The sequence below is a fragment of the Hydra vulgaris genome, chromosome 12 (assembly GCF_038396675.1).
Source record: "Hydra vulgaris chromosome 12, alternate assembly HydraT2T_AEP".
NCBI lineage: Eukaryota > Metazoa > Cnidaria > Hydrozoa > Anthoathecata > Hydridae > Hydra > Hydra vulgaris.
The window spans coordinates 31,074,530-31,097,081 of NC_088931.1; the positions used below are offsets into that span (position 1 = coordinate 31,074,530).

Sequence of the window (22,552 nt, forward strand, 5' to 3'; positions counted from 1 at the left end):
AAACTCTTACTTGAACTCTTTTGAATTATCTTTTGAAGAGTTTGAAATTGCATTTAAAATGTTGAAATCTAACAAAGCAGTAGGCCCTAATGGTATTAACGGCAACATTATTATAAGTTCATTTGATGTTTTAAAAGATATACTCTTTAAGATTTTTTCGCTATCAATTAATCAGGGAATTTTTCCACAAGCTCTAAAATTAGCAAGAGTCATACCAATATTAAAAGGTGGTGACGTTGAGAATATAAGTAACTATCGTCCAATTTCACTACTTTCTGTATTCTCTAAAGTTTTAGAAAGAATTTTGTACAATAAAATTTATAATCATCTTACTATAAACAATTTATTATACAGCAATCAATATGGATTCCAAAAAAACAATTCCACTGAACATGCCATTTTACAATTTACAAGAAATATATCTGACTCATTTGAAAATTCTCAATTTACTTTAGGTGTTTTCATTGACTTGGCAAAAGCTTTTGATACTATTGATCACAAAATTCTTTTTAAATAGTTGGAGTGGTACGGAATGTGGAGTTCCTCAAGGATCCATATTAGGACCCCTCTTATTTCTAATCTATATTAATGATCTACCAAAAGCTTCTAACCTAATGACAATTATGTTTGCTGATGATTCTAACTTATTTCTTTCTCATAAAAACATTTTTACACTTTTTAGCAACATGAACATTGAACTAGCCAAAATTTCCGAATGGTTTAGATTAAACAAACTATCATTAAATAATGATAAAACTAAATGGATTCTTTTTCATCCTTATGGTAAAAAGCACCAGCTGCCTAGCAACTTACCCTTTCTTTTTATCGATAACATAATTATTAAAAGAGTTCTAGTGACAAGATTTTTAGGTGTATATATCGATGAAAGTCTTAATTGGAAAAGCCACATTGCTAACTTGTGCAATAAAATTTCAAAGAGTATAGGCATTTTATACAAAATAAGAAACTTTCTAGATAAACATACCTTAATTCAGTTATATTATTCGTTAATTAATTGCCATATTAATTATGCAAACATTGCTTGGGATAGCACTTATAAAATTAAACTTAAACCTCTCTATCGGCAACCGAAACATGTAGCACGCCTTATAAATTTCAAGGACCGTTTTGCTCACGCCAAGCGTCTTTTATGTGATATGAAAGCACTCAATATATATGAATTAAATGTTTTTAACATTCTTTGTTTTATGTATAAATGCAAGACCCACCTATCACCAGTTTCTTTTCGTAACTTGTATTTACAAAGAGGTAGAAATAAATATATTTTAAGGAACGATAATTTAATTCGACAACCATTTTCTCAAACCAATTTTGGAAAATTTTTTATTTCATTTCGCGGACCATTTTTATGGAATAGTATAGTTCTAAATACTTCTAAAGATTTTTCTCAAGAATGTAATTTTGATTCTTTTAAACAAAATCTTAAAAAACTCATTTTTTCAACTGATAATATACTAATCTACTTTTAAATTTTAAAATTTTTTGAAAATCCCTTATCTATATTAGTATATGTATATATTTAATGTATATTCTTTTTTATTTATTTTTTTGTTTGTTTTTTATCCACAAGCAATTAGCGGTTTCTCTTTGACAAGACCTGATGGTCTTCTTTGAGTAATTCTTTATATTTATTTTTAATATTTATTTTCTTAACGATATCTTGACTTGTTAACTTTTATTATTGTAACAAAGTTTTATTTATTTAAATTGTAATAAATATTGTAATAAAGAACAAAAAAAAAAAAAAAAGTATTTATTAAATTCTTCCGCTATTTCATTTGGTTTATATACACATAAATTGTTTATTTTAATCATTTTCGGAAGGGAGTTTGAACAGGTTTTCTGTTTCCCCGTTATTTCTTTCAATATTTTCCATATTTGTTTTGAGTCATTTTTATATTTAGTAATTAGATTAGTGTAATAATTTTTTTCAGGTTTTTACGAATTTTTTCAAATAGTGTTTTGTAGTTTTTATATATGTGTAAATTAGCATGAGATTTTGTTTTTAAATATTTTATATACAATTTTTGTTAAATTTTTGATGATTTTTTAAGACCCTCGGTAATCCAAGGACTTTTCAAAGGTTTTTGGTTTTAAGGTTATTTCGGAAACGGGAAAATTTGCATCGTACACCGAGAAGAATGTATTAAAGAACTTATTATAGATTACATTTATGTCTTCATTAAAATTTATATGCTTCCAGTTTAACAATGATAAGTGATATTTTAACGTTTCTAAATTTTTTTTATTGAAAATACCTTTTCTTATAGTTTGACTTTTATTAGTGTTAGGAGTTAAAATTGTGTTGGTTGTTAGAAAAATGGGAAAGTGGTCTGATATATCTGATTTTATAATGCCTTTTTGTATGTCATTGTTATATAAATCTGTTGTTAAAATAGTGTCTATTAGGGTGGTTGAGTTTGTCTATTGAGGCCGGTTGATAAGCGATGTTGCTCCTGATACAAATATTTCATAATAAAATTTTTTATTTTTTTGTTTTGCTATATCGTAAGCAATCCATATTTAAATCGCCAATTACAAAGTTTTTTTCTTTTCTTTGTTACCTTTATGAAAAATATTCTTAAAAAAAATAATCTTGGTTCTGAACCAGCTCTAAAATATTTAAACTGAACGGCGACTGAAAAATTGCATTTATACCTTGTGGTAAGCTAATCGTGCGTGATTAGGTATCGATGAAAACGGAAGAATGCCATAAATCGTGCAAAATAGTAAGGATTAAGGTTTAAATAGAGGAAAACTTTATAATAAAAACATGATAAAAATGCCATACATAAATGTTAAACGGCGGCGATAAAGCATGCGATCGTTGAAATCGGAACGATGAAAAATTCAAAAAATATATAAAATAATTAAACTAATGCAAAAACAATTTCAATACTTATTTTAATCTAAGGAACTTAAAGGTTATGAAAATGCTTTTTGTTTAAATATTTTTCATTATTTCGAATAAATAAATGCACATTTATACTAATCGACGATATCAACTTCTGCACAGTGTCAATTTTCATTCCTACTCTCTTATCTTTTTTTTTTCTTATCTTTATCTCTCTTATCTTTTTTTTTTCTTATCTTTATCTCTCTTATCTAATCTTTAGCTGTACTTATTATTTTTCCAACACAAAACTTTTTATTACGCAAATATCATTTGTTAATTCAATGGGGCGGAACTGTGTTTGATGGATTCAAGCTTTTTGGGATAAATTTGATGTCTCTCGAATTGTAACACTCTACGATCTTCTTAGAATAATGAAAAGAAGCAATATCAGGCCAGAACTAACAAGGGACATTGCGACTTCGATAAAATGGAAAAAGCTTATCTCGCAAGCATTCCTTGATGTAATCCTTTGAGATTAAAGTTGACAATATGACGAAAGCTAAAGATCTCTAACCGCATCTGCGTATTGCTTGCCACAAAAGAAGTTTTTTACCAAATTTATTTAATGATTTATACTTAAACTTGTTATTGACACGTCTACAAACAATTGAAGTATAAATTTTTGGACTTGGGATTTGTTTGAAGTCACATTTAATGTACGTTTGTTATCCATAAGCATGCAGCAATTAAATTTTGTAAATACTTTTTCATAAAGTTTTCGAGCTTGAGTTTTAGTAATCAGTGATTGCTCATCTATTTGATTTGGATATTTAATGGCTCGATTAGACTTGAAATTGTAAAATTTCTTAATTTTCCTGACAAAAAACTCTGAAACTTTTAACCTTTTGGCTTGTTCTCTATTCGATAAGCCGGGATTTTGCGTGAATTATCGTCGATTACTAACTGCTGCTTTCTTATCCTTAAAGCCACTCTTTCTTTCAGATCCTTTTGCTCGTTTGACAGATAGGGAGCTCTTACATTGTTTTATGACCATATCAACAGTAATTTTGCTAGATTCAGATGATTTAGCGATTGAAAGTAACGATATAGAAGAATTTGTAGATAGTTGTGCAGAACTTTTTTTTGTTTTTTTGATTGTTTTAATGACATTTTAATTAAAATAAATATTTTGACTCGTTTTTTAATGTTTTTAATTAATAATACCATTATTTAATGTAATTACGTAAAAAAATAATTTTAAAATGTGTTAATGACAAGTTTTAAAACGAAATTCATCACTCCGAATTTAACGATCGTATGCTTTAATGACAGATAATTTTAATTAAAACGTATATGAAAAACTATACAGTCTTTGAGTCTTCAAGTTTTAAATTTCTAGCCAAATAAGTAACATTGGTAAGAAAGGAGGGATGAACTTCCTGGATAGGTGCTTTTCCGCAATGATCTGTGATTAGTTATTCAGATGTTATTCAGTTTTTTTTTACAAAAGCCTTCATAAATTTGAGTATTAACACCCTATAATTTAGAAACTTGTTAACAATTGTCTACTTTTCTTTATAGTCTGACAGTTTTAACTTGATTGTTCATAACTTTTTTCATTTTTAAGTCCACTGCGATGCACTCGTTGAAGTTTTACATTTTAACCTAAAGTTTTTTCATATAATTTCATTACATTTGTTTAATTGTCATTTAGCAGACATTTCCTTTCCTGACCAATCCTCTTAGCTTTTTTTAATATTCGATAAACTCAATGTTTTTATGTTTTTCGTTTGTTGAGATTTTTTTATTCTCAATGTACTCGATGTTTTTTTCAATAAGCTCTTTGTGAAAGCAAAGACGTAAAATAATCTTATTTTACGTCCTTGGTGAAAGTAAAAATTTTCTAAACTATTTAAATTTTTTCAATTTGAAAAAAGTTTACAAAAATGCTGTTTTATCAAGATGAAAAATCGTAATTGAAAAAATTACAGAAGTTTTTTTTTTTACCTAATATAACATCGTTGTGCGAGTAAAGTTGAACATGAAACACCCAAGTAGTGCATTAGACTTTTTTTTCAGTGGATATTCTTCATGCGGAATTAGTCGCATTACAATCGAGCTGTGTTTTTGTATATGCAGCTATAGTTTGTAAAGTTTTCGTAATTTGCATAGTTGTAGTACATGTCGTACTTTAGGTACTAAGTACTAGTCGTAATTGAAATGCGTTTTATATTTTTAATTTAAAAAGCTGTTAACAGCATTTTGATGTTCTTTTCTTTTCTTTTTTTTAAAGTTATTTAGTTAACGCACATTAGGGTAGAGCAGGGCATATCAGAACAATGGAGCATAACGGGATAAAAGTTTTTTTTTCAAAATTGTTCTTTGATAAAACATTTTAAATTATTGTGCTTTATTATTGTAAATAAAATTTAATTTAGAAATGCATTAAAATGCATTAAAAGAGCCAAAAAATGCATTAAAAAGCCAAAATGCATCAGTAAGTTTGTGAAAAACAAAATTTGCGTATTTTCTTAAGCGATGCAACGACAAAATTTTATCTTGAACTATTGCGAATTTGCTTTATTTATAAAAAGTTTATATTTTTCAGACAGTATTTTTTATCCTCTTTTAGAATCTGGTCTTAAAAAAAATATTTTGAATTAAACTTTTTGAATAGTAATAATTTCAGTAAAATTACTTTTCTGGGGCATATCGGGACAACAAGCTATTTATATAATTGAATATATTACTACCATTTGGTGATACTCTTTACAGTTTAATGATTTTTTTTATTAATCTAAAATATTATTTTTCTTATTTAGAAAAGCAATTTTTGTAATAAATTCAAAAAAAAGTTCTTATTTTTATAACTTAACTTCAATTATTTATAGTGTTTAATGTAAACAAAGAAGGTAAGAAATGATTTAAGAAAGATCAATCATCCAAAATGAGATGAAATGCAGTTTTAGCTGCGAGGGAAAGGAACTTAAAACTAGAAAAGCTGCTGATACATATGGCATATCTAAGTTTGCTCTACATTGGCATATTGCTAATAAGCCAGCTCATCAAAAATGTTGCCAAATAGTTTCAGGATATTTTTTGTGTGATTCATGTGATCCATAAAAATTTTTTTGTTTAATTTCAAATTTACTAGTAGTAACCAATTTAATAATATATAGGTTAGAGTAAAGCGGAGGTATTTTATAATAATACAGAGAATAAATTATTTGTTTTCTTTTTTGTGGTGTATGGGTGTAAGAGCGTGTAGTTTCTATGGGTATGTTACTTTTTTGAGAGTTTAATATCTGAACCTATTTTGACGATAGATAGCCCTCATTTATAATCATTTTTTAAGCTTTACACTTGACGAATAAATGCTGCTTTTTAACTGTCCCGTTTTGCCCCACCCACTAGCACCCACCACCACCCACTAGCAAAATGTGAAAGTTTTGCTAGTCTAGAGTTTAGTTACTTTGGTTGTTTTTGGTTTGTTGTTTTGGTTTTTTTATTTTTTTTATATCAATGAATTTTAGGAAATTTATAAAAAACGGTGTTAACGATGATTAGTTTATCCACAAGCATTTGTTTCTTAAGTATCCTTGTATGCCACGCTCAACCCTTCATTTAAAACATAGATTTAGTATGAACGGGGTATACAAATCTAATTTTTCAAAGCAACTTATAGACATTCTAATACCTCATGTATTAGCGCTAATAATATCGTCAGGATATTATAAGCGCTCCGTAAGTGTAAATCCGCGTAACTAGCTTTAAAAAATATCGCGTATCTATTTTTTTATTTTTGTTTTTTTAATTGATCACCTCCTTATAGCCGAGAAGGCCGCTACAGTCAAGGAGGCTACTTATGTGGTTACAACCCTCTCTCAACTCTATAACTCCGAAACACAAACCTCGACGAACAAGGCCGCTGCGCGGAGAAACAAGTTGCACTACAGATAGTTTGAGAGGAGAAGGTTAAAACTTTATATTCTAGGTTTTAGGCTTATTTTTGTATAGAGAGTTTTACTCCTGTTTTTTTTTTTTCTAATTTCAATAATAGATATTAGGTGTTTAAGTTATTAGTTCATACGCTCAATATTATTTGGCTACATTTGTCAGATACGCTCTATTATCCAATGGTAGTTACGCGGGTTTTCACTATCCCTACGATACGACGATATGCGGTCATCTGTTATTGAACCCCGCGCGAATTTTTAAAATTCGCGCGAGGTTTTATAAAAAAAGAATAACTTTTTTCGCAACTCATAAGCGCTCCATGGGATATTAGACTGTCTGTAAGCTGGTTTTATTAGATAGGATCCTGTATAATAAGGTGATGATGAAACTCCTAATAAGTTATTGTTATGATCGTTTTCTTATTTAATTTTTCATTTAATTTTTTTTTATACAAATTTCTTGTTCATTTATAGACTATGTATAGGTCTATGCCATAGATAATGAAAAAGCTCCCCTAATAGTACAACATACGGGGTAAAAATTATAAAATTTTACTATAAAAGGTTAATTTTAGTACGCACCTTATAGTAAACATGTTTTTTAAATTGAATAGATCTTTTTTAAGTATATAACACTGTTATAGTATGAAAAAAAGTTGTTGTTAACAGTGTTATTAATAATATAAAATTTTTCTATTCAATTTAAGATTATTTCCTAAATAATCTTAAATAAAATTAAGCAATAGTTGCCTAATTGTAGCGTTTTTATACTTTGTCTTTCACTCTGGCTAGTTTTATATTGTCATTAACTTAAACTTTTGTAAGATTAACATTGGGGTTTATAGCAAGTTCGTGTTTCAAAGCATAAACTTTTTTTTTAAATTAATATATTGTGCATTTAAAAGTTGTCAATGCTGATTGAAAAAAAAAAAAAAATAGCAATGCTGATAATAATTCCAAAGTTCTTATATAATAAGGTATCCATTTATAAGCATACATACAAGCATACATAAAAATAAAATTTCAATAACAAAAAAAAAATTACTCGCAATTGAAAGGTTCTAATTTATATTTTTCATTAAGTTATATTTTTCATTAATTTTAAAATGTCTGTTTAATGTCTATTAAACCACTTTAGGTTTATAAAGATTTGCAGAGACCACTTTTGAAAATCTAACCGTAGTTGAGGACCACTAAAAATCGAATAATATATTTTAAAACTAACTAGTTATTTAGATACTGGGATCTTGCAAGTGTCTAAAAATTGAATTCAATTCCAACTTACCAGGGTTCTATGGATTTTATATAATCAAGTTTGTTAAGCTAATTTATTGATTTTTTATAAAAAGTTAAACATTTTATATAATTTTTAATTTTTTTTATATTTTAGTTCATTTTTTGCCTTCAAAATGTGGATACAAGTTCGAACAATGGACGGTAAAAAAAGCTTCCAATTAGATGGTTTGAGTAAACTTACAAAAATAGAAGATCTTCGTTTAAAAATGAAAGATCAACTTGAAGTGCCACCTTCAAAGCAAAGACTTTTTTTTGCAGGAAAGCAGGTGAAAATTTTACACTTAAAAGTTTTCAATACTATTTGCTTTAATTTTATTTAAAATTCAAAAATAACTTTAAAAAGAACTGTTGTGATTTATAATATATAGTTATTAGTTGCAAAAAATGTCATTAAAATTATTGTTAATTTATGTATGTAGTATACTTTTTTAAGCATTAAGTAAGAAAACCAATCAAGTTTGATGTAAATAATTGCAATTGTGTTAAACAATGAGACAATTAAGCCTGGGATTAAAAAGCCCAAAAAATTTTGCTCCCTTACCCCAAATTTTAGGGTAATGAGTTAATAAAATATTTTTTTCAGCATATTATACTAAAAATAAATTCATCTACAGTTTTAAATTTAATTCAATATTCTTTTTGTGTTCAATAGTTATGACCATGTGAAATTTACAGCAGCCTAATTTTAAGAAGGGTGGAAGTTTTACATGATCGTAATTTTTGAATGTTAAAAGATATTAATAATAAAGATGTAAACCATTATAAAATGAAATTTAAAACCTCTTGATAAATTTAAATTTAACATAATATGCTAAAAAGTTCATTTACTTTCTGTTCATTTCCTCCGTTCATTTATTTTCAATAATTCTTTGTTTTGAATTATTGAAATTAAATTATGTTGTTAATTTTTTTTATTTTTTACTAAAAAATATATTTTATATATATTTTATTAATATATTTTGTTAATATATTTTATGTATATTTTATTACATAAATTAATATATATTTTATATAAAAAAATTAACAAAATAATTTATTTTCAATAATTGTTTACATTGAGTTCAAATAGGGAGTATGTTTTATTAACTTATTACCCTCACAATAGGGATTGGATGATTCAACTTTAAAAATATTTGTGTTCTTGAGCTCTAATCACTGCCATTTTTGGCAAAACATTTGACATAAGTTAACATTCTCATTTGACATAAGTCAGCATTCTCATTTTGACATTAGTACAAACATACTTTATTTTAAAATTTGCACAATGCCTGAAAGTGTCATATTTGAAACATCAAAAAATCCTGCCTAGGCCACTTTAGCAGGCATAAATTAGATTCGTTGTAGTTTTATAGTTTTTACATTTGTTTATGTGAAAATGGTGAAATTTTTATCTAAAGAAGAATCATTATTTTTTTTAGTTAGAAGATGGTCATACTTTATTTGATTACAACATTGGCTTAAATTCTCTTATACAAGTGATGATTCGAATTGACATTCCCGATGAAACTCCCTCTGGTTTCACAAAACTTGAAGAAAATTTATGCATAAATAATGACTCCGTGAAACTTGAAGAAAAGGTATGTTTAAACATATTATCATATTTTGAATTTGAAATAAAGTGAAATAATTTAATATATAACAGTAATTCTTGTCATTAAATTAATATAGAATCAATTCAGATTTTACAGCAATTTGGTTCGTGAATTTATTTTCCAAGATATTTTATACAATGATATACTTTTTAGAAGTCTACTTTTAACACTTCAAATTTAAGATGGAAGGTATGTTGATTAATTTTAGTTTTTATAAAAATAACAACATTAATTAACATGTTTCAATTGAAGCCATAATTATTTTTAACTAAGTAAAAATACAAAAATTTATTCTACAGTTAATGAAGAATATTTGTTTTAAGCATTATTTATATGAAGGTATCAAGGTGTAAAAATATAGACAAAAACAAACAATTAAATTATGTAAACTAGAAATAGGGTGAGACCAGAAAAGTATTTAAATAGATACTTGTTTGTTAAGATCAGGTTTTTCCCAATTATGGGAAAAATAAATTTTTATTAAGGGTGTTACATTAAGATTTCCATAAATTATTTTCAATAAGAAATATTTCCATAAATTTATTTTGTTTTATATTTGATCGGAAACTTTACCAAAATAAAGTATTTTGAATTAATTTATAAAGAAGTTCAGTTCAAAGTTATTAATTTATTTACATTATTAAATGTAAATCAAGTTTAGAGAAGTAAAGACTTTATTTTTTGCAGTAAATTTAGATAATTTTTAAAAGAATCATTTGCTTAAATGTATAATAAATATCATCTGTATATTTCTGCAGTGCATGTTTCTGTATATCTCTTCAGTGCGTTGTGCTATATTTCTCTGCAGTCTGTTGTGCTCTATATATCTGGTTAAAAAAAAAGAAAGTTTAATGACCTGTTTGATGATATTTAAACAAACCTAATTAATTTTAAGGTTTCAGAACTAATCGATGGTAAAGATGTTACTATGGGTGCTTGGTTTGAAGGAAAAATAGAAAAAATATCATTTGATGAAAACAATGAAGTTTTATATCATGTAACTTTCGACGGGTAAATTCTATCATTTAATTAAAATGTGTAAATTTTATTCTTTATTAAATTAATTTTTTTTTTTTTTTTTTTAATTTTGTTTTTTTACTAATGTTTTTTAAATGTAAAATGCTCTTTTGAATTTCAAATTTTTACTTAAACAGGATTCATAAGTTTAAGAAATCATTTTATTTTTTATAAGTTTTTTTAAATCAGATTTATCAGCAATTGTTTAGAATTTTTTTGTTTGTTTGTTGATAACTGAAATAGTCTTATAACTTGATATCACTGGAAAAGATTTTGTAATTGGTTTGAAAGGTTCTAATATAGTGAAATGTTTTTATTTAGTGTAATGAAAAATTTTATTTGGTATAATGAAATTATTTTATTAGGTAGAAGATCAAAGTGTTTTTAGTTAATATTTATCAGCAAAAATGTGGGGAATCTTCTCAAGAAGTTTTAATAAATGCTCAAATATTCACCATTCCTTTTATATCTGGTTATATGATATATTCCTTCTAAAGTATTTAACAATTTTATAGGCATAACCAGTAGCAGTCACAAAAACCATATCTTTTATTATTATCTGCCTGGTTTGCTTGGGTTATATTGTTTATTTTTCCATCATAAATTTAATGACTATTTTGTCAACAGAAACATTTTCATATGGATAAAATATTTTTTTGATAATTTGAGATAAGATTTTTCATGATTATTCAGTTTATTCGTTTGCATGGCCTTCTCAAGATAGAGAATGGTAGTTTATATTACCTCAAATCTATTTTTCAGAAACATAGAACTTTTCCAAGGATTGTTATCTTGTTGACCATTAGTCTTTAATTAAAAATTTTTTATCTAGTTCTATTGCAATCCTAAAATTAATATAGGAGAAAATAAAAGTAAAGTATGAGAAGTTCTGAGTTTGATCCCCACCACATCCCTGGTAGGACTGCATTCTACTTGTTTCTTTGTGCAGCGCCCTTGTTATTTAAGGTTTGTGTTTCAGAGTTAAAGAGTTGAGAGAAGGTTGTAACCACAAAAAGTGGTCACATCCCTTCTAGCCTCCTTGACTGTAGTGGCCCTCTCTCATGGCCTAGCATTGGAGAGGTAAATAACATTATATATATATATATATATATATATATATATATATATATATATGGCTTGAAATAACAATTTTTTTTATTCCGGACAGTTTGTCTGGTAAATAGTTTTGTTTGTCGGACATGACCGTTAAATCCTAACAAAAAATATCTTTACCATAAAACTAATTTCCGATTTATTATTCACAACCTGTACGTGTGGTCATGTTAATTAGATCATGGAAGTATAAAAAGTATAAAAATAAAAAGTTGAAAAATTTTATACTTTCATGGTTAGATTTACAAGTTTAAAACTTATTGGTATCAGCTATTTTTATTTAACGCCATTTATTGTGCAAATGGGTTTCTACATAAACGAACAGAAATATGTTGGATTATAAAAGCAACACCAATATTTTGTATTTATTTTAAAGTTTAATGATTTTTACACGAATAAACTTTTTTCTTTTAATTTTCATTAAAATCCCAAGTATTAAATTCCATTACTAACGGAATTTAATAATTGGGATGCATACTTTAAAATTAGATTACTTTCTTCTTCGTTTTCAACACATTATATAATGCAGTCCCTGACTATTGTTAAATACTCAACAGTTTTTGTTTTGAAAATTTTAAACTCACGCTCAAAATCTTTAAGTTCAATGCCATGATAATGTTTGCTGTTTGTTTTTTTGAATTGTGAAAGAAAATCTTTAACTCCTAGCAAATTTTCAATACTTTTTATCTCAAATAATTCCCATCTTTCCTTTGCTTTTGTAAGACAGGTCATTACTTGAACTTGATCAACTTGGTCATCCTGAAAGGTCTTTGAAAGAATTGAGGGAATCTTGAGTAAATTGCCAATAAATAAAAAATGCCAACAGAGGTGATATTTTTCCTTTTTTACATTTTATAAGATACCCTTACATTTTAGCTTTGTTGGGGGCTAAAATTGATGGATCTTCAGCTAGATGTTCAAGATGGGTAATGTATAAACCCCATTTATCAAGGAAAAACTTTATGGCATTAACTTTATATGAAATCTATCCTGTTCCAGATGCTTTTTTAGGCTTGCAACTTTCATCCAGCGTATCCATCCTGTCTTTTAAAACAGTATATAACTCATGAAGTTTTCGAAACTTTTTTGGTGCGCATTGGTACAGACAATAACTATGTAATATAATTTCATCTACAAGATTAAAATCAAATAAACACAAGCCACAGACTTTTTTTTGTGAAGAATGGTTTTAACTCTATTTTTATCGCCTTTATTTAGTGCAACCATATCTAAAATAAAAACAATGCATTTAATAGGTGTTAGCAAATTTAGAAAGCATTCTTCTAAAACTTTTACAACACCTTGGGCTTTTCCAGGTTTCAAATGTTTTGTATCTAAAAATGAAGTCCTGATTTCACCTGCATCCCAACCAACTGGTTGGGGCTAAAAATATAATGCATAAACCACTTCATTTTCAATAACTGAACTGTCTGTTGAACCATCACACAATACACTATAAAATTTAGCATTTATAAGGCTATCGTGTAACAAATTTTTAAAGGGTTTTTTCAAGGTTGTTTTTTCCCATTTTTTCCAAACCATCAATGATTGTTACGTTGTTTTCGCAGAGCAATAAAGGTTTAAATGCATTTGGAAAATTATTATATTTTTTAAGAAAAGAGTGTATGCTTTTAAGTGCAGTTGAGACTTACAATGATCAAGGCCATTTGATTTTCTATAGTTTGTTGATCCAAATATGAACATATTTGGATCAACAAACTATAAAACTTATAACAATACAAAACTTGCATTTTAAATTTTTCACTTTTTCATTTGAATCTATGTCATAAAATAGCCATTTGCTAAGTGAATAAATCATTAGAAAGTTTTGTCAACTGAAATTGAAAAACATTTTATGCTATATCTGGTGTTTTCAAATTTTTGCGTTTTACTGTAATTTTTCTGGTTAAAAATTACAGCAAAATGCCAAAATTTGAAAAAGTTGCATGTTTTTGAAATTTTGTAGACAGATTTACAATAAATATTTCAATTAATCAAATTACCATGCATTTTTTATTTACTGAGAACTAAATTTGAAAATAAAAAATTAAATTATTTTGATATACAGAACTAGCTCAATTGTGCTCAAATTGGGCCTAAAAAAGGGAAGAAAAAGTACTAAAATAAGATCAACGAGACACCTAAGCAACCCCTAAAAGTAATCAAAGTTCAAAATAAAAAAGTTCTACTAATAAAACAGGGGTCTGCGCAGCAGATGAAACTTTGGTACTTTAGATCTTTTTATGACTTCAAAATGAACCAGTCTAATATACGAGTAAGAATTATATTTATTGATTGGAGCCCAGAAGAAAATATCGAATAAATTAGACAGATTGTTTGTCTATGTTTTGTAGGTGGCTAAAAACTTTTTTTTTTACCTCCCCAAGGCTGAGGGGTCTACAATCAATGAGGCTGCTTTTTTTTAATTTTTGCTCTCTCTAAACTCTTTAACTCCAAAATATGAACCTTGATGAACAAGGCTGCTGTGCAGAGAAACAGGTTGATAACAAGAACTAATTTATCTTGAATTGCATCACTACAATGTTATTATCACAACAAGGTATCGAGGTTTGCATTAACTTTTTAGAATTATAAAAATGAAATGTGTTAAATTATCATTTTAATCTTCTTCAAGATACACTCGTGAATCTATTTATCAACTTTGCTTTAGATTTTTGGAGCTTTTATGGAACCCTCTGTAGATGCTGCTCCTCTGCAAAAGAATCCTACACTGATGCTGCTCCCTACTTTAAGAAATTTCTCATTGAAATGAGCAGCTATGACACAGTGGTAGCGCACTTACCTCAGAAACAAAGGATCTGTGGTTCAAACCCACCTCTGGGAAAGTTTTGCTACATCAGTTAGGAAGGAGGTGTGAACTTCCAATTAAATGCTCATTGGTGGTGCTCTGTGATAAGATCGCAAGGACTTCTTGGGGTGCCTAAATAAAAATTAAAAAAAAATGCTGCTCCCTCCTATAAGAAATATCTCATCTTACATAGAATGAGATATGTTTCTTCCTCAATTGAAGATTCTATATCTTCAAAGCTAAAAGTACTTTCAAACCTTGATTTTGATTTCAAAATCTATGATCTATGTTTAACTATTGTAGCATTATTTTAAAAACTTTGTTGATTTTACATGATACCTTAGCTGGCTTTATGTATCATTATCTTAAAAATGGCAAACTATTTACTATGATAGTTTAATATAATTACACAATGAAAAAATAAGAATCATATTTCTAATTTTTTTTATTTAATAAAAGTTTCACAGAGAACTAATTTTATTTTAAAAAACTAAATTTTTTAAAAATAAAATTAGTACAACATGTTAAAAAAATGTTTATGTAAAAATAAGAGCAGTAGTAAAACATATTAGAATATGGCTGCCAACGGTTGGTGGTCAAAGTTTGTTGACCAAAATCTGTTGTCAGAGGCTTGCAGTAGCGAATGAGTCAAATTATACTAAAACAGAAGTTTAGAATTTTGTTTTGCTGCTCTAAGTCTGGTAGTACCAATTCATTAACTGTTATGACACATTATTGTGTTAGAGTTAAGCTATTGTGATTTGTGATTGCGTTATTCTTATGGCTTGTGCATATATAATCACATTTTGTTTTTGTTTTTTTTGTTTGTTTTTTTCAACTGCATTTTATTAAATTAGTGAATTACTTCGGATCAAAAAATCTTATTTAAGTTTTATATCAAAAAAATTTTTATTATCAAATAATTTTGAAAACGAAACATAGATTATAAAAACATTTTATTATTAAATTTGTTGATATTTTTTTTAAAGAATTTTTTTCTAAGATGAAATAACTATACTTATATTTTTAGTTGACTGTAATACAATATTGAAACAAGTATATCAAGTTGTGCAAATATTAAATGAAGATTAGTAGTGGTTAAATTGTAAATGAAAATGTGTTTTATTTAATATCAAACATATTTTTATTAAATTATCAGATGGTCAATTAAGTATTGGCAAATGATGAATCAGATTGTCCATTTAAGTATTGACATACAATGAATCATATTATCTATTGACAAATTAGATTATCCATTTAAATATAAACAGGATATGTGACATTACTGCTCACATTAAAAGATTTCACAAAAAGGTATTATGTTATAGACCTTTACATATCATGTTATAAATTTCAAAAAACAACAAACCTGTTAATTGGTTAACTACATGTTGTTGTTTTTATAAGCATAACACTTATAAGCATATGGAGGCTCAGATTTGGAGGAAAAAAAAAAGCATAATTAAGCATATTCCTGAGCCTCGATAAACTATTTAAAAAATTCAAATTTTATTTAATTAAAAATTTTAAATATATATATTTCTAAATTTAAACCAACAAAAACAACAAAAATCAAAGTTTATATTTTGCAATGCAATGACTTTATGAAGTAATGAAGTCATTGTATTGCAAAACCTAAACCTCAATACTTGAACAGAAAAACATTAAGTTTAAGAGTCGCTCTGAAGTGTTTTATTTCTCTCTCTTTTTTATCTCTCGCTTTTAATGTGTAGTTAATTCAATACCATATTCAAAATGTTTATTTTATTTCTAAAACTTATTTTCAGATACTATTAAAAATAGTAATAATAATGTCAAAGAGAATGAAGAGAAAGCAGCCTACTTTGGCAGCGTTTGGTTTCACAAAAAATGTTATACACAGAGGGGAAATGAGTGCAATCTGATTGCTTTTAGAAGCTGTTGAAACTAGTGTTGAATGTGAACATTGCATAAAATTATTTAAAAGCCAACAAGGACTAGCTTTTCATGTTAAAGTTATTCACGGAGTTAGCAAACAAGGTTGTAAACATCACAATCACAAGTTCTTCAGAGTAATGAAGAGCTTATCACTCTAGCAGTGAAAGATGTGCTCACTAACATAGTCAACAAAGTTGTTAGTGCAATGAAAAAAAGTGAAGATTCTAGCAAATTAGCTGGTAAGAAACGCCACCAATACTGCTGCCTTTAAAGCGAAAGCAATTAACGCCTATGGTTATGAGGCAAAACAAGAAACTATAGCAGAGTTGTTTGGTGTGACACAAAGTCAGATTTCGCGATGGCTTAAAAAAAAAAAAACTATTATTAAAGATGCCTTATTATCCTATCGCAAATTGTTTCTGAAGGGAAGACGTACCACAAAGTATCTTGAACTATACGAAGTTATTTACAAAGAAGTTTTACAAGCCATATCGAAAGGTCATATTGTTAACTTTTCCTGGCTTTAGAGTAAAGCTAGAAATATACAATTAAACATTGATCCAAACGTGGAAATAAAACATGTTATAGTTCAATTTTTACAAAAAAAAAAAAGAGTTAAAAATGAGATCGAAACATAGAAACAAATGGAAACATAAAAAAAGAAAAAATGGGGATGGTACCAACCTGGACAAAGTTGGTACAAAGGCTCAATGTTGATCAAAGCCCTCTTCTTTTTGTTGTTCATGGTAGGAAAACTTACAAGTATGTACCTAAGGGTCAAGGTACAACACATAATACATGGATCTCATAACCGGGCTCAGGATTAAAAAAAAAGGCAATGTTCCCTTCAAATTATGTTTCGGCCAGAAGGAGAGCAACTAAAGCTAGCCATCATTTTTAGAGGTCAAGGCATTTCAAAAGATGAAAAGTTAGCATGGCACAAAGATATTCACATTTACTTCCAACAAAATGCTTGGTTAGATCAAAACCTTTGTAAGCACTGGTGTGATAAAACACTCCTTCAATTTGTCAAATAACAAAAGCTTAATAAATTTGTTCTTTTGCTGGACAATTTGAATGGACAGATGCAGGAAGATTTTAAAGATGCTCTGGCTGCTGCTAAAAGACTTCTCTGGTACGGTCTACCAATTGCCACTGACCTTTGGCAACCAGTTGACGCAAGATATGCTGCCACTCTGAAAAGACTTATTGCCATTGAACATCAAAAATGGATTGATAGAGATATCATTCTGATAGATGGTTCCATAATGAAATGCCCTACACTGCAAAAGAAAAACAAATTTTAATTACACATTGGGCAGGGGAAGCATGGAAAGCTTTAAACACTTTAAAGTATGACTAGCAAAAAAATGTTGAACGATGACTGGGTGTTTAATGACTTCTGATGGCTTAGAAGATTCGCTTGTTAAACCAGAGGGCATTAATAGTTACCAAGAGCCCCCGCCATCCATCATTGATCCTGGCAGTGATCAACCCATAGGAAATCAGAGTGATATTCAACCGGTGTAGGTAGATGATGCTATAAATAAAGATGCCAACGAAATTCTTCCAGATGACACCTTTTTTGGTCTGGACGAGAAGGAATGCGAAGTTCATATCTTTGATTTCATTGATGACATTTGTATATAATATATATGTTTTATTTTTTAATATTATACTACAACATTAGCTCAGCTACATTAAACCAAAGCAAATACAAGCATAAGTTAACTTTTTATTTTTCTTATACCCATTAACCTTTAGTAATGCGCACACTTTTAGGAAGTATTGACATATGCATATTTTATTAGAAATATACTTAAGCTTAAGCATATTTTTGAGCCTCTTTTAACTTTTTGCTTAAGCATACCCGAGCCTGTTTCAAAAATTTCATATGCTTATAAAAAACCAACATGTAATGAGAGCCTTTATCAATACCAAATCTTTTGTGTGTGTGTGTGTGTGTGTGTGTGTGTGTGTGTGTGTGTGTGTGTGTGTGTGTGTGTGTGTATGTGTGTGTACACTGCATCAGAGTGTTAGTCAGGAATATGTTTTTTACAGAAATTTTGTGATATTGGGATTTATTATCATTGTTATTGTTCTACAAAATATTGGGAATTTTTATTTATGTTGTCCTATTACTTTTTTTTACAGCAATTTTGCAATTATCGGAATATTTATTGTTATTGTTCTACGAAATATAAGGAATTTTTTATTAATATTCTCCTATTTAAAAAAATAAAAAAAAAGGTAAAAGGTCTTTGCATTTTGGGGGTTTTAAACCCATTGGGAATTCGGAGGTATATGCGGTGCCATTGGGTTGGCAAACACCCTGTGCATTGATTGCAATAGTGTAATTGATAACATCGCTAATTATTCTATACAGTTTTAAGTAAAATTTTAAATTATCAAAAATTCTTTTTCTTAAAAATAATTATATGAATAATATCAGATTAAATGATTTTTTATTTTTATTAAATTTGTTTTATAGTTACGACGAAAACGAATTAGTGTCTCTTTCTGAAAAAAACATACGTCCTAGAGCAAGGACAAAAATTCCTTTTGAAGAGGTTTGTCATAGCTTTTTATTGTAATATTTATTAGAATGGAAAAAAGTTGTACCATACTTAATTTGAGTGTTTGTATAAACAACAATTTTTGTTAAAATATGTTGTTTTCTTCACCACAAGCTTGTATAACTTTTAATCATTTTATACTTTATACTTGACAAAGTTTTATTGTGAAAGCACATTAAAATTTTTATTTTAAATTTTTTAAATAAGTTATTGTGTAGTTAATGTTGTTATATTATATTATGTTATACTTTTTGAATAATTAATGTTAAATTTCAAAACATTTTATTACTAGATGTTTATAAAAGTTTTAGAGCTTTTAAAATTTTTAGCTTTTACTGGGTCACTTTTAGTCTGTCACTTTTACTGGGTAACTTAGTTTCATAACATTTTATTATTAGATAAAAACATTACAGAACTTTAAGATTATCAGTCTTTATTGGGAATCCTTGAGATCTCTTCATCTTTATTGAAATTTTTTTTTTAAACTTATTTGATTATTAAAACAGAACTTTAGAATCTTTTTCTAACCTAATTTATTCTAAGAAATCGTCATGGCCATTTCACAAATGCCCAAGTTATTTTTCCATATTTTGAAAGAATAGAAAAAAACTATTGTCAAAATGCTGATTCAGAAATAAATGCCATTTAAAAAAAAAAAATTCATTTGTTTCATTTACTAATTGGTTAATTTAATATACACATGCACATATATACATATGTATAATATGCACACACATATACTCATCTTATATAATATCTAATTTTCTGCACACCTTTATGTGTGTGTTTTCAAAATAAATAATAAAATTAATATTATTATTCATATTTAGCTACAGCCAGGTATGATTGTAATGGCAAATTATAATTTTGACTCTCCAAAGGAGAGAGGTTTTTGGTATGATGTGACTGTTACAAAAAAGGTTTATTTTATTTGATACTCTATTTTTACTAAAGTTTTTCAAACAAGTGATATATTTTTATATAGCCATCTGATCTGATGTTATATTTGCTTAATGTGGGAGTACTAAGGTTTTGTAATTTGTTGAAATAAAAATATTTTATACTTTTATCTTAAAACTTTTTTCTTCGACATTTCAACTTTTTTTTTTTTTCTCTCTTGACCAATTAACTCTAAAACACAAAATTTGACAGTTTCACTAAGCAACATGTTATTATTTAATGTTTTGTTTCTGCTTATTTTCATATTTAAAATGTTCCTTCATTACTTTTCTTCTTTTTGAAACATTTTTTTTTAAATTTGGAAAGTTTAAAAATTGCATTTATATATACAGTGCTGGACAATGAATTAGAAATTTTTAATTTTTGCACAAAATTACGTTTTGAATAGTAAATTTATTACAAAATAACAGCAATACTTGCACAAAAGTATGTAGGGTATATAACTACATGTACATATATGATAATTAGTTAGTATATGATAAGTGTTTATCATCAAACAGTCTTTAATATTAAGTTGATCCCCCTTTGTTCTTGATGACCTGAGTAACGCGTCTAGGCATACCTTGAATAAATTCGGCAGCAAGTCGTTTGAGACATTCGTCATGGTGTCATACTCGTATCAAATGTTCTATTAGATGATTTCATGCTTTAGTTCGTTCCACAATCCCTCTATTGGGTTGAGGTCGGGACTGTTCCCCGGCCAGTCCAAAATAACTATGCGAAGAGCATGAAGAAACGCCATCACTGATTTTGCAGTATTGCATGGAGTGCCATCCTGCATAAATATTCTTCACCCTTGTCCAAACCATTCCCTCATTTGTGGATAAAGTAGATCTTGGATGATGTTTCTGTATTGATCTTATCTCATAGTACCTTTGACATATATGAAGCCGTCCTGTACCGAACACGGATATGCAACTCCACGCCATAACTTTGTCACCATGTTTCACTTTTGAAACTGTACAGGCCGGTAAATCATGTTTAGTGTAATGTCTACAAACAAAAGGCACTCTTTCCAGCATGGTTTTGATCGACAACTCGTCCGAAAAGCAGACCTTAACAAACAAAACAAAAAATTTACTTAACTATTTTTCTATTCAGTTTTTATTTAACCCTAACCAATAAATATTCATACTTAATACATGTACATGTAGATAAATTAGTAAAAAGTACAGTAAGAGTAATAAAGTACATCAGGAAATGTAAAAACTTAATACTTACCCTAGACCAATCTTCAGCTGTCCAATCACGATACTTCAAAGCCCATTCAATGCATTTCTTCTTTATGGCATTGTTCAGAAAAAGCTTCACAGTTGGTCTGTAGGCCAAGTATCCTTGTTCCACAAGCCTTGTTGTTCTACTACTGATGTTGACATCATAGTGTTGCCATTACCTTGTCAGCTCGGCAGAGGATGATTTGCGACTCATCTTACATAAAGATATGAGTTGACAATCATCACGAGTTGTCTTCCTCATTAGTTTACAGTTTTTCCTATTCGAACTCAGAATATCATCGTCAAATTCAAGTCTTTCTTTAATTCTACTGACAGAAGCTGGTGAAATGCCTAGTTTTGTTGCAATATCCTTACTTTTGATTGAAGAACACTGGAGATAAGCTTTAATTTCACCTTTTTTCACCAGGGCTGAGATCAGAAACTTTTCCCATTGTATCAATTAACTTACAATTATTACAATAAAACTAATCTAATTACAATAATTTAAAGAAACAATAAAACTGTATCATACATTTACACAAATAAAGATTGCATACCACTAACATCATACCGTTCACTCATCAAACACATTTCGTACAATACTTATATTTACAAAATTCATGAAATTATATATAATATTCAGTAAACAAAATGTATACAAAATATAAAGTAAACAAAATGTCATGTAAACAAACAAAATGGTGTGTTGCATAGATATTTATTTGAATTTCAAAACCTATACACTTGGTTTTGTCATTTTTAACATATTTAATATATTTTATGGGGCTATTTGGTATATACTTGCTGAAATAGACAGAAATTGTACAAATTTCTAATTCATTGTCCAGCACTGAATATATATATATATATATATATATATATATATATATATATATATATATATATATATATATATATATATATATATATATATATATATATATACATATATATATATATATATATACATATATATATATATATACAAAATTCATGAAATTATATATAATATTCAAACCTTCACTAAGTAAACAAAATGTCACGTAAACAAACAAAATGGTGTGTTGCATAGATATTCATTTGAATTTCAAAACCTATACACTTGGTATATATATATATATATATATATATATATATATATATATATATATATATATATATATATATATATATATATATAATACACACACACAATTTGCCATAAATTAGAGCTTACTTGGATTTCTATAAAACATGAATCCAAAA

General features: G+C 27.6%; 1 protein-coding gene across 1 annotated transcript in view; it reads left to right on the plus strand.

Annotated features, from left to right (window-relative positions):
- The first annotated feature begins 7,051 nt into the window (after positions 1 to 7,051).
- The window catches only part of LOC100202478 (E3 ubiquitin-protein ligase UHRF1), a 39,185-nt gene continuing 23,684 nt past the window's right edge, over positions 7,052 to 22,552 (plus strand). The window contains exons 1-7 of the mRNA XM_065812902.1: positions 7,052 to 7,190; positions 8,204 to 8,375; positions 9,528 to 9,686; positions 9,855 to 9,890; positions 10,597 to 10,712; positions 19,049 to 19,127; positions 19,964 to 20,053. Of these exons, the coding sequence (XP_065668974.1) occupies positions 8,223 to 8,375; positions 9,528 to 9,686; positions 9,855 to 9,890; positions 10,597 to 10,712; positions 19,049 to 19,127; positions 19,964 to 20,053 (633 nt within the window). The 5' untranslated portion in view covers positions 7,052 to 7,190; positions 8,204 to 8,222. The remainder of the gene's footprint in view (positions 7,191 to 8,203; positions 8,376 to 9,527; positions 9,687 to 9,854; positions 9,891 to 10,596; positions 10,713 to 19,048; positions 19,128 to 19,963; positions 20,054 to 22,552) is intronic.